Raw genomic sequence first — 14,256 nt, 5'->3', positions numbered from 1 at the left:
ACACATCATAACAGAGACTCATCACTACTAGACAATACATTTTATTTATTTGTCCCACACCCTATACCTGGCAATCACTTCCTCTTCTACATATATATAATAAGCTGACCCCAAAAGTTCAAGTGTCCTTTTCTTATGTTTATTCACCATAAGCATCATTATTTTCAGATCACAGTGTGATGATGACCAATAATACCGATGGTTATAGAAAATAACGATCGCTATCCCTCAGTCACCACAGCAGCGCCTCTGACCAGGGGGACTGCCGTACGTGATGACGTCGTGGTTTATTTCTGTCCTCCGATTCCCCCCCTCCTCCGCTCCTTTAATGGTGACGTCAGTAATCCCAACTGGCTTTCGCTGGGCGCTGAAGCCATGGTCATCCTGTGGAATTAAAGGGGACGGCATTACTCTCCGAGGCCTTTTAGGCCTCCCAATCATCCCCGGGCTTTCCTGAATATCCCTGCAGAGCGGAAGCGATACACACGTGGCAGTGGCTCAGTACGAGGTAAGGCATGATCGATGTGTACTGGTGCACGGATGGTGAGTTGGAGGGACATGGTGTGTGTATTCCCCCATTGTTTACATAGCTTACTGTACAGGAGGAGGCCAGCTGGGACCCGTGTGAGCATACAGTGTGTACAGTCCGGCTGTGTGCTCTGTGTACTGCCAACATTCTATAATAAAGCTGTATGTTCCATGTCTCTGTATCAAGGGACAGGCTTGGCTTCCTTCTGGGGGGTTATTATTACATCCCAATGTGTACACAATAGTGACTGAGCATACCAAAAAAACAGACCTTTCCCCACTATAAACCCCCATTCCTTATTATAACCCCCCATTCCATATTATAAACCCCCATTCCTTATTATAACCCCCATTCCTTATTATAACCCCCATTCCTTATTATAAACCCCCATTCCTTATTATAAACCCCCATTCCTTATTATAACCCCCATTCCTTATTATAAACCCCCATTCCTTATTATAAACCCCCATTCCTTATTATAAACCCCCATTCCTTATTATAACCCCCATTCCTTATTATAACCCCCATTCCTTATTATAACCCCCATTCCTTATTATAACCCCCATTCCTTATTATAAACCCCCATTCCTTATTATAAACCCCCATTCCTTATTATAAACCCCCATTCCTTATTATAACCCCCATTCCTTATTATAACCCCCATTCCTTATTATAACCCCCATTCCTTATTATAAACCCCCATTCCTTATTATAAACCCCCATTCCTTATTATAAACCCCCATTCCTTATTATAACCCCCATTCCTTATTATAACCCCCATTCCTTATTATAACCCCCATTCCTTATTATAACCCCCATTCCTTATTATAACCCCCATTCCTTATTATAACCCCCATTCCTTATTATAACCCCCATTCCTTATTATAAACCCCCATTCCTTATTATAACCCCCATTCCTTATTATAAACCCCCATTCCTTATTATAAACCCCCATTCCTTATTATAACCCCCATTCCTTATTATAAACCCCCATTCCTTATTATAAACCCCCATTCCTTATTATAAACCCCCATTCCTTATTATAAACCCCCATTCCTTATTATAACCCCCATTCCTTATTATAACCCCCATTCCTTATTATAACCCCCATTCCTTATTATAAACCCCCATTCCTTATTATAAACCCCCATTCCTTATTATAAACCCCCATTCCTTATTATAAACCCCCATTCCTTATTATAACCCCCATTCCTTATTATAACCCCCATTCCTTATTATAAACCCCCATTCCTTATTATAAACCCCCATTCCTTATTATAAACCCCCATTCCTTATTATAAACCCCCATTCCTTATTATAACCCCCATTCCTTATTATAACCCCCATTCCTTATTATAACCCCCATTCCTTATTATAACCCCCATTCCTTATTATAACCCCCATTCCTTATTATAACCCCCATTCCTTATTATAACCCCCATTCCTTATTATAAACCCCCATTCCTTATTATAACCCCCATTCCTTATTATAAACCCCCATTCCTTATTATAAACCCCCATTCCTTATTATAACCCCCATTCCTTATTATAAACCCCCATTCCTTATTATAAACCCCCATTCCTTATTATAACCCCCATTCCTTATTATAACCCCCATTCCTTATTATAACCCCCATTCCTTATTATAACCCCCATTCCTTATTATAACCCCCATTCCTTATTATAACCCCCATTCCTTATTATAAACCCCCATTCCTTATTATAAACCCCCATTCCTTATTATAAACCCCCATTCCTTATTATAACCCCCATTCCTTATTATAACCCCCATTCCTTATTATAACCCCCATTCCTTATTATAACCCCCATTCCTTATTATAAACCCCCATTCCTTATTATAAACCCCCATTCCTTATTATAACCCCCATTCCTTATTATAACCCCCCATTCCATATTTAAAAAGATTGTTTTTTTTTTTTGTGTTTTACATTTTTGTGACCTGGAATGACGTGTCCTCTTCCTAGAGTCTCCTGGTATATCCCTGTCCCATATCTAAAGGAGGTTGTAGTAACGGGAACACACAGCAGCTGGAGGACTGACCCACACACACCAAGGAAATGCTAGTAGGTTAATTGGCTCCTGTCTAAATTGGCCCTAGTATGTGTATGAATGTGATTTAACCACTTAAGCCCCGGAAGATTTTACCCCCTTCCTGACCAGGGCCTATTTTGCGATTCCGCACTGCGTGATTTTAACGGGCAATTGCGCGGTCGTGCGACGCTGTACCTAAACAAATTTGACGTCGTTTTTTTCCCACAAACAGAGCTTTCTTTTGGTGGTATTTGATCACCTGTGCGATTTTTACTTTTTGCGCTATAAACTAAAAAAGAGCGTCAATTTTGCAAAAATAACAATATTTTTCACTTTTTTTTTTATATGAAATTCCCCCCCCCCCAAAAAATGTAAAAATCTAAATTTTTTTAACATTTTAGGCCAATTTGTTTTCTGCTACGGTACATATGTTTGGTAAAAAAAAAAATCGCAAAAAGCGTATTTTGATTGGTTTGCGCAAAAGTTATTACGTTTACTAACTAAGGGAAAGATTTTTGTCATTTTTCTTTTTAACTTTTTTTTTTTTTTTTTGCGGCAAACAGATCGGACCCTTGACTGACATTTTTGACACTTTTGGGGTTACCAGTGACATTACTGCAGTAATCAGTGCTATACATATGCACTGTTACTGTAAAATTACACTGGCAGTGAAGGGGTTAACTTTTTTGAGATGGAGGGGTTATGTGTGTCCCTAGGGGCGTGATTCTAACTGTGATTGGCTGTGGCTTGAGGTGTAGGAACAGTGATCAACGGTCCTACATAGTAGAACCGTATAATCACTATTCCTATACAGGGGAGAATGACAGGCGGCTTTGTTTACATCAGCCGCCTGCCTTTCTCCCTCTCCACCCGACGATCACGAGTGACCGTCGGACATTGGGTCCGCCGGTCACACGCGCAGGGGGGGGCCCGTGACCGCACGGGAGCGGGAGCGTGCCTCCGGCGGCACGCGCTCGCTCCCTAGACCCTCACAGGCTAGCGACGTAGTACTACGTCACTCTGCCTGTGAGGGGCTGACGTAAATAGTCGTGCGGCAGTCGGCAAGTGGTTAAGGACCTTAGATTGTAAGCTCCTTGAGGGTAGGGACTCTTATGTGAATGTATAATATATGTAAAGCACTGCGTAAATTGACGATGACGCTATAGAAGTACCTGTAAGAAATAAGTGAAAGCTGACTCCTGATGAAAGGGTTTGGCAGTGAAGCTGTGAGGCAGTGGATAACAGCTGGATAACACTGGATTAGCTGAGCAGGTAAGGATATCTTTTATTTTTTTTTTGTTTTGTTTTTATTTAATTTTTTTTATAACCGTAGAAAGAAAAGTAAAATGGGGGGGGGGTTCACGTTCCTCTTTAAAGGGCCTGTTCATACCACAGGCCTGTGCCTTTTTTTTTTTTTTTTTTTTTTACTACTTGCCAACCAAGCTTTTTCTGACACTTTGAGTTTACAAGTTTCAGTGCTGGTTCACACATATGCGATGCGGGATCCCTGCAAATCCACTGTGGGTTCCCGAATGGCATTCGACTCGCAAGCAGTTCACACTGCCATGCGAATTTGCTGGGGGGGGTCACTACAAAGTTAACGACACCCCCATATCAGTTTGCATATCTCAGTGCCAACTGTCAATTTGGACATGAATCGGACACTGCGTCACCTGTTGCCACGGGTACATTAAAACATCTCCGCTGCAACATGAAATAATCTCCGCTCCTACCCCTATGACTTCCCTGATCTCGGCTACTAAATGTAAAAGCGGCGGGTGTATGAAAATATGAATCACGGAGATCTCGGCTCCGTGATTTATATTTTCATAGACCCACCACCGCTTTTACATTTAGGAGCAGAGATCAGGGAAGTGACAGGGGTAGGAGCGGAGATTAATTCATGTTGCAGTGGAGATGTTTTAATGTACCCGCGGCAACAGCTGATGCGGTGTAACGTTAAAAAAACCCTATCCCGTGAGAATTCCCTACCCTCCGGCCGGAGCTGTGAGCATGCGGAGCTGTTCAGTTGTTCCATGACGTAGGTGCACCGGAAGTGAAGAGGGTAGGGAATTTTCACAGGTAGGGTTTTTTCACGGAAGGCCGGCACTAAATCCGTATTTTTTTGCTAGAAAATTACTTTTAACCCCCAAGCATTATACTTTTTTTTTTTTTTTTTTTTGCAGAGACCCTAAGGAATAAAATAACGATAGTTGCAATTTTTTATGTTACACGATATTTGCACAGCAGTTTTCCAAACGCAATTATTTTAGAAAAAATACACTTTATGAATTAAAAAAAAAAAAATCAATAGTTAACCTCCATTTTTTTTTTTTTTTATATAGTGTGTAAGATAATGTTACGCCAAGTAAATAGATACAGAACATGTCACCCTTTAAAATTGCGCTCGTAGAATGGCGACAAACGACATTACTTAAAAATTTCCATAGGCGACGATTTAAACACCTTTACAGGTTACCTGTTTAGAGTTACAGAGAAGGTCTAGTGCTAGAATTATTGCTCTAACATTTGTGGCGATACCTCACATGTGGATCGAATACAGTTTACATATGCATACGCAACTTATGCATTCGCTTCTGTGTGGGAGCATGGAAGAATGGGGGGCATGATGCACATTTATTTATTTTTTTTTAATGCACCTTTTTCGTTTTTTTTTTGTTTTTTTTGGATCACTTTTATTCCTATTGCAAGGAATGTAAACATCCCTTGTAATAGAATGACAGGTCGTCTTTATGGAGAGATCTCGGGTCAAAAAGACCCCAAATCTCTTTACCTTTTAAAAGCAAAAGATCCAAAAAAGAGATTTTTGTGCCTTCAGTTTAAAAAGATAGTCGATCAAAGAGTATTCGCTCTTTGATCGCCTATGGGAGCAGCCAGCTGGCACCGTCGGATCCTTTTACCAGAGGGGGGGGGCTATAGGTAAGCCTATATTAAGGCTTACCTATAGGTGCTATAAATATCTCCTAAACTTGCACCATTTAGGAGATATTTACAGTGCATACAGCCGATGACGTCATCGGGGCATGCGCTCTGACGGAACGGCCACCCGATTACATCACTCCCGCGTGCATGCGCGTGAGTGATGTAATCGCACCTCCGGCCAATCAGATGGCCGGAGGATGCAAACAAGGAAGCAGGACGGCCGTCCTGTCGCTGAGCAGGCGACACTGCGGGGGCTTAGTTTTAAGGTATTTCATAATGAGCAAGTGTGCGATGCATACTAGCCCATTATGCCTTTGTCTTTACAGGTTTTTCTTTTATGAGGGTTTACTTTTTAACTGGTAATTGCACGGTTATGCAGCACTGTACCCAAACAAAATTTATATAATTTTTTTTCACACAATAGCCTTTTTTTGGTGGTATTTGATTTTATAAGCCTCTGTTCACACCTGGGCAATTTAAATCACTGCGGAATCGCGGCAATTCCAAATCGCGGGACACATGTGCAATGCTATTACTATTTACTAGCACCCAAATTGCGCTGTGATTTTGCTGCAATTGTTGCGCGATAAATCGCACTGCAATTCACCACGATTACAGCGTGATTGGGGAGCAATTACGAAGCAATGACATCTCACACACGTTCCACGATTTGGAATTGTGGGCAGAATTGTGGCCATTCCGCCCACAATTCAAATTGCCCAGCTAGGTGTGAACGGAGCCTAATCTAAACAAAAAAGACCAAACATTTTGCAAAATAAACCCCAATATATTCTACTTTTGTTCTATTCTCAAACTTATCCAATAAAATTGAGACCAAAATGTACTCTGCTATATGTCTGGTTAAAAAAAAAAAAAAAAAAAAAATCCCAATAAGTATATATTGGTTTGTGTGAAAGTTATATAACATCTACCAACTATGATGTATAAATTACTGGAATTTACTGGTAATGGTGGTGATCAGCGACTTAGTGTGGCAGGCAATCTGGCAAAACTGACTGATCGTGACTAATATTCTATACTGTATTAATGACACTGGCTGGGAAGGGGGTTTACATCAAGGGGTTACCTGTGTGCCTAACAAGTGTAAAGTGTTTTGCTTTTGCTAACAGATCTCCTGCAGGGAGGAGAATCGGCCAGATTGCTGATCTGTGTACAAAGCTATGGGTGTTAGTACACACGACTCTGTGCTGTGATTGGCTACAGCCATAAATCATAACTAGTGATGGCGTAGATTAGCAGGGGCCGCATGTCAAAAGGCTGGATGACTTCCATTTACGTAATCCAGCCTGCCTGTGCCACTGTGCTGACGAAAACTCCAACTTGCCGAGAACTCCAAGTCACTTCCGGTGACTGTACATCTTAAATAATTGGAGATTTCGACCACTTGGTGTTTTCACAGAACAGGCGGCAGCGTATACACTCCTGTACACACTATTATGAGTGGAGATTGTTTGTCCGCCCGCTAGTAACCAAACCAAAAAACCTGTCTCCGAGGCAGCGACACCTAGCGGGTGGACTAACAATGTCCACTCATTATAGCATGTAACAGAGTGTCAAGGCTGCCGATGTTCTGTAAAAACACCAAGTGGTCGAAATCTCCAATTATTCCTTCTGTACAGTCACAGAAAGTTTTCTCTGCAAGTTGGGAGTTTTTAGCAGAACACCGCCCGTCCTCAGTAAATTTACTGTGGGTGGGCGGGAACTGGTAAATAAATTACATCTATCATTGGGTAACCATTGATGACTTCAGGAAATGCTAGTGCCTGGCCTCTTGAGTCTTCTGTGACCATTCTGGAAGTCAGATATTTTGATCTGCAAAAGAGCCCTCAGGGTTTGTAGCAGCAAATTACAATAAGACTATAGGTATGTAAAAAAAAAAAAAAATTCATCTTTATTGAAAATATGTTTAAAAACTTGGTAGTTTTTAAACATTTTTTCAATAAAGATGAATATTTTTACATACCTATAGTCTTATTGTCATTTGCTGCTAAAAAAAACCCTGGGGGCTCTTTCCTTCCTTTTTTCTCAAACCTATTGGGATGTGCAGCCTCTCCATATGTGTTTTTTTTTTCTTTTTCTTTTTTTATATATATTTTGATCTGCATGCTTGTTCTGGGTCAGTGAATTTTCAACCACTGGCATCATTAAAACCAGGCAGCTTGCATTTTCAGAATAAGAAATATAAGCCCCCATTCTTCCCATGACAACTTTCCAGGACATAGGATGTGCTGCAGTTTAGCCCAGCCCCGAACCTGAGTCTTTCTGATTTGTAAAGATGTGGTTACATGAACAAAGAAAAAAAAGCTATTAAATCCTACTAGAAGGGAAGCATGTGCACTATGATCACAACACTGCAAAGGCTTTGTGAACGCTCAGGTCTTTGCCACCAAGAAGATGGACCAAAAAAAAAAAAAACACATTTGGAAAGCCTAAAAATTAACCAGGGTTTTTTTTTTTTTTGTTTTGTTTTTTTTTAATTTTGTGATACTTTAAGCATACTTTAATCAATATCAGGACTTTGTAGCGCTAGAAGAAGCCAGGTGGTTCTTATACTCTTCACTGTTAAAAATCGATATATCATTTCGGAGTACACTGACTTTAAGAAGTTCATAAATGTCAAAATATTCGATAGGCTCAGTTCCATAAATAAAATGAAAATGGCATAAACTGTTTTTTGTCACCATATGTTAATTGTTGTTCTTGATTGGTGTAAGTTGCAAACCTCAAGTATGTGTGATTTTATATATCCTACTGATTCCTTATTTTTTTTTTTTTCTCCCCCAGACCAAACATTTTTATGAAAGGATTATTTAAACTTTTAGTTCTTCAAACGGCAAGGACATTTTCGCCACTGTTGTTGAGGAGCTTTTCAAACACTACTACTCCCTTTCTTCATTACTGCTCAAGATTACCTCGTCTCCACACCTTACAGCTTGACTTTGCTATAAGAATCTGTAGCTGCCACAACATGGCAGAGCAACGATACTGTGTAGAATATGCCAAGCGTGGGACTGCTGGCTGCAAGAAATGCAAAGAAAAAATAGCAAAAGGCATGGTACGAATTGGAAAAATAGTTCCAAATCCTTTTAGTGAATCAGCAGGAGATATGAAGGAGTGGTACCATGTCAAATGCATGTTTGAGAAGTTGGAGCGTGCACGGGCAACCACAAAGAAGATTGATGATCTCACGGAGCTTGAAGGCTGGCAAGAGCTACAGGATGCTGAAAAAGAACTAATCAATCAGCATGTGAAAGGTAAGGGTTCCTTAGGAGACATGGAAAGTCATTCTGAAAATGGCATTTTCCTTGCTGTCCATAAGTCATAAACCCAGATCAGGTATATGAATACTAGTTACAGGTCAATTGCTCAAAGTATTGAAGCCACTAACTCAGCCAGTCTCCTAACTTTCATAAGGAATGTCACAATGGTGGCCGCCGCATTTATTTTAGTAAAGGTTTATTTTAACATTAACTGTGGACATTTGAGGCACTTGTGTCCAAAAGCCTTGGTTTAAAGTGGTTCTAAAGCCTTAAAAGTTTTTTTACATTAATGCATTCTACCCCCCCCCCCCTTTTCTTGAGCCCCATCCAGCGATATGCACGAGAGCAGTGGCTGAGCCACCCACTTTGTGTCAATAGATGCAGACAGGGTGGCTCAGGAGCAATCACGCACCGGTACCCCCATGGAAATCCGGTTTCTGTGGGGGGCTCGGCAGGGGACACAGAGCAGGTAAGTATGACATATTGGTTTTAATATTACTTTAAGACAGTAGTGCATACCAGGCAGCCAGCTACTTTCCAATTCCTATGAGTGCCTCATTTTATTTACAGTAACCTTTTAACAAAGCATAATAAATATTATATTTTTAAAGTCATATTTACAATCATAGCTTTGTTCCCCTGTTTTTTTTTTTTTTTTTTTATGTATTGAAGTAGAACTAAAGGCAAAATGTTTTTGGATAGACTGGAGAGGTATTCGAACACCTGTCCATTTTATTGCTGTCTCTGGTGAATCACTTTTTCTGTTTATCCTGTTTACCATTATCATCATGAAAGTAAAAGAGAATCTCAAATTGTGGGTTGTCCCCAGAAAATTAAGAGGGGGAATATTCCAATGGGAACACTAGTTCTGTTGACCTCTGGGTCCCCAAGAAATTCCCTTAATTTGCAGGCATTACCTCTCACTTCCTGTTTGGCTATGGGACAGAAGTGAAGGGAAATATCCCCAATGTGAGACAGTTGGCGAAAACAAATCTGACAGGTTATAACCTTCCTTGCACTATTTAAAATGAAAAAAAAAAAAAATGTTGCCTATAGTTCTACTTTAATCCTAAAACATTCTATATACTTCAGGAATACTTCACCAGAGGTCAGTGATACATTTTAACACGAATTCTGTGTCCAACACCTTGGCCATCTGTCAAATTCTAATATTCGTTTTTCTGGATAGAGCAACCGGGAATATTTTTGAGTTTTAACTTTCCAGGAACTTGTCTTTCCAGTACTGTGGACATGAGGGGAAAAGCTTAGGTGTTGGCAGTGTCAGAGATTTAGAATTTGATAGACTTGACCTTTCTACAAGTACTGTGAGTTAATCTTAGAAATTACATGCTACGAGACACTACACTCTTGATAATTTTGTAGGTGGGATGTTCATATTAGTTACCATCCTTTTTTCTGTTAGTAGTAATGAGCTCTTCTTTCATATGCAGCAGCACATTACATATCAGGGCATCACCTATTACATAAATAAATAACTTTGTTCCTTTTTTTTTTTTTTTGTGTCATTTTACTTGGATACTTTCCCAGAACTTGCTGCTAAAGCTGGAGCTGCACCAACGCCTCGCAAAAAGACTCCTTCAAAGGCCAATCAACCCCCAACAGCACCAAGTGCATCTCCATCAAAAATGCCTGCACCAAGCCCTTCACCTTTGAAGTTTTCTGGGTTTTCAGGTATGTTTTTCTGACTTCAAAGTGTACTTTACACTTTAAATCCAAGCAATAAAAATGTAATGTAATATTTAAAGTGTCATACCTGTAGCGAATGGACGGCCATACCCGCCAACAGCCATCCACATGCTATGGGTCATCGAGGGTTTGAGCCCTGGCAGGAGACCTCTGAGTGCTTGTTTGACCTAATTTGTACAAAGACGTAATTTAAAAGATAAGTTCACGTTTCGTAAAATGTTACACCCATATTCAGGGTGTAGCACATAACCTGTTACAAACAGACTGGGCCCCAGCTCCCCCTTGATCCCCTTCTGTGACAGCTAGTGGGGATCTGCCCCCCCCCCCCCTCGCCCACTAGCTGTTACAACTTAACTACCGGTACTTAAGGAGCAAGCCTATTTTTGACAATTGTTGTTTACAAGTTTAAATCTGTATTTTTTGCTAGAAAATTACTGACCCTAGAGCAAAAAATGGAATTGATACCGAACATGTCATGATTGAAAACTGAGCACAGTTGGAATGGCAACATATTACGGTGCTAAAAAATCTCCATAGGCCACACAGGTTACCTGTTTTTAGAGTTAGAGGTCTAGTGCGAGAAATGTTGCTCTCGAACGATCGCGGTGATACCTCACCTGTTTGGTTTGAACACCATTTTAAATATGTTGGCGTGACTTGCATATGCTTTCACTTCTGTGCACAACCTTGGAGGGACAGGGCACTTAAAAATTTTAAAGTAATTTCACATTTGCCCCAAAAAAATGGGCCCTTTTAAGGCTGTTAGGCGGAAGTGACATCTTGACATCGCTCCGGTCCTCCAAGGGCATAGTCGAGTGGGAGCCATCTTGCCCTCGCTCAACTTCCTGCCCATCGCTCCACGGGATCAGATCGTTTACGCCGCTACCGACTGCTCGGGTAAGCGGGGGAAGCGATCGAGAAGCGGCGGGGGGGCATTTTGGGTGGGCACCGAATCCGCCACCGGGACCACTGTTATGTGAAAGGGCCCACTGTAAAAGAAAATACCTGGGTTATGGCAGCTAGCCACTGCCGCGGTATATAACCTCAAATGAATGATGTATGTATGTATGTATGTGTGTGTGTGTGTGTGTGTGTGTGTGTGTGTATGTATATATGTATACATTAGGGATGCACCGAAATGAAATTCTTGGCCGAAGCCGAATAATAATGAAATGTTTGGCCGAAGGCCGAATACCGAACGCGGTGTTTCGCATTTTTTCCATTTATTTTGCCAATTTTTTGTCCTCTCTCTTGTCCTCTCATGTCTCTCTCTCTCTCTCTCTTGTCCTCTCATGTCTCTCTCTCTCTCTCGTCCTCTCATGTCTCTCTCCCTAAATGTTACTGTAGGGAATGGGATTCAGTGCACACTGCAGCCTTGTACCATAGGGTTAATGTTAGTGACACTGTAGGGATTGGGAAGGATGTTGGGAATGGAAACCAGGAAGCATGCAGGCAGCCTTGTAAATTTGAATTGCAGATACAGGGCACTGGGCAGGTCAGGGTTAATGTGGTAACATCAATTACTCAGTGACAGTCTCTCATAGTGGTGGTAGTAGGAGGCTGGAGGTGGACTAGTAGGAGCCTGGAAAGGAGCACAGCCGCATACATACATTACTCACTCATGCACTGCAGCCCGCCCCACACATTCAGTGAGTCTTACTCTCCTCCCTAGTTTTTTCAATGGCACATTCAGGAAGCCAATCACGCCGTGAGTAGCGGCACAGCGGAACCAATCAGGTGTGCAGGCACGCGTGATTGGTTCGCTGTGCAGCTAATCACGGCGTGATTGGCTTCCTGAATGTGCCATTGAAAAAACTAGGGAGGAGAGTAAGACTCACTGAATGTGTGGGGTGGGCTGCAGTGCACGAGTGAGTAATGCATGTATGCTCACCGCTGAAGTGTCCCGGCTTCCCCTGCCTAACACGGAAGTCTGTGAGTCCTCCTGTCCTCCTCCGAGTCCCTTCCCCCTGTAAATATCGTGACCTCGGCGATATGAATATCGCCTACGGCCACAGAACGATAGTCGATATCATATCGACTATCGTTCAGCCCTATTGTTCGGCACAAAATTATTCGGCCTTTTGACTTATTCGGCCGAACACCGAAAGTGCTATTTTTTTCTATTTTCGGCCGAATAATGTTCGGCCGCCGAATATTCGGTGCATCCCTAGTATACATACATACATACATACATACATACATACATACATACAGTGGGTGGTCCCGAAGTGGTGTAAAAAAAAAAAAAAAAACGCTGCCAAATGGGGCTTTGCCGGATCGGCAACGCCGCTCATTCACAGTCCTCCATGAATGGGAAAACTACAAGTCTCAGACTTTTGCGGCTGCCGGCTTGAAGTTTTCTTTTGAGAGCGGTTTTTATTGACAGAATGTAAAAGCTTACAGAGCCGACTGACTGTAATAGGTATCCGGAGTGCACAACATAACTCAGAGAATAGCCCCGAAATACAGTAGGATAAAAAAGTTACAATAAGTAAAATATGAAATGGTTAAACCATACCGATAGTAAACAGTGCATTCCGAAAGTATTCACAGCGCTTCACCTTTTCCACATTTTGTAATTTTACAGCCTTATTCCAAAATAGATTAAATTCATTGTATATGCTGGGATTCACCACCAATAATGTTCAAAGATAATACAATGTATCTATATATGGATATGTGCAGCAATGTACCAAATAGGCAATCTACATATACCTATATGAGATGGTTTTCTGTGTACTCAATCAAAGCTGAGTGTCATTAGCAATCTGTGAAACGTGAATAATATATAAATATATATATATCCAGCAATAAATTATCAAAATGATCTAGTTAATAAAGTCCAAATAAAGTGAATACAATTTATGTGCATACTAAAACTATTCCCAATGGATAAAAAAAGTGCTATGTGCATACAAGATCAGTCCAATTCCGAAAACAAGCATAATAAAAAAAGGTCTAAAAGTCCAACAGTGTGGTGAAGATAAGTGGCTGTCAGTACACAGCAAACCATCTCATGTAGGTATGTGTAGGTTGCCTATTTGGCACATTGCTGCACATATCCATATATAGATACATCGTATCATCTTTGACCATTATTGGTGGTGAATCCTAGCACATACATTTATACAGCGCCTTCTTTCACGTTTAAATCTTTTGTTTATGCACATATTTTATATATTAAATTCATTATTTTCCACAAAATTCTACAAACAATACCGCATAATGACAACGTGAAAAAAGTTAGTTTGAAATCTTTGCAAATTTATTCAAAATAAAAAGGAAAAAAATACCATGTACATAAATATTCACAGCCTTTGCTTAATATTCTGTTGAAGCACCTTTGGTACCGTCTACAATCCTCAAGTCTTTTTGGCTATGATGCTACAAGCTTGGCACACCTTTTTTGGGTAGTTTCTCCAATTCTTCTTTGCAGGACCTCTCAAGCTCCACCAGGTTGGATGGTGAGCGTCTGTGCACAGCCATTTCCAGATCTCTCTTGGGCTTTGGCTGAGCCATTCCTTTATCTTGGCTTTGTGCTTGGGGAGTTGTCCTTTTGGAAGATGAACAGTCTCCCCAGTCTGAGGTCCAGAACACTCTGGAGCAGGTTTTCAGCAAGGATGTCTCTGTACATTGCTGTATACATCTTTCCCTCGATCCTGACTAGTCTGAATTTACCACAGGTGGACTCCCAAGTTGTAGAAACATCTCAAGGATGATCAATGATCCACCTGAGCTCAATTT

General features: G+C 41.0%; 1 protein-coding gene across 1 annotated transcript in view; it reads left to right on the top strand.

Annotated features, from left to right (window-relative positions):
- Positions 1–306: 306 nt before the first annotated feature.
- LIG3 (DNA ligase 3) overlaps positions 307–14,256 on the top strand; it is a 57,340-nt gene continuing 43,390 nt past the window's right edge. The window contains exons 1-3 of the mRNA XM_082246255.1: positions 307–508; positions 8,330–8,799; positions 10,354–10,497. Of these exons, the coding sequence (XP_082102381.1) occupies positions 8,343–8,799; positions 10,354–10,497 (601 nt within the window). The 5' untranslated portion in view covers positions 307–508; positions 8,330–8,342. The remainder of the gene's footprint in view (positions 509–8,329; positions 8,800–10,353; positions 10,498–14,256) is intronic.

The sequence above is a fragment of the Pelophylax lessonae genome, assembly GCF_965119305.1.
Source record: "Pelophylax lessonae genome assembly, chromosome: 2".
NCBI lineage: Eukaryota > Metazoa > Chordata > Amphibia > Anura > Ranidae > Pelophylax > Pelophylax lessonae.
This window is presented reverse-complemented; position numbering and strand designations above follow the sequence as displayed.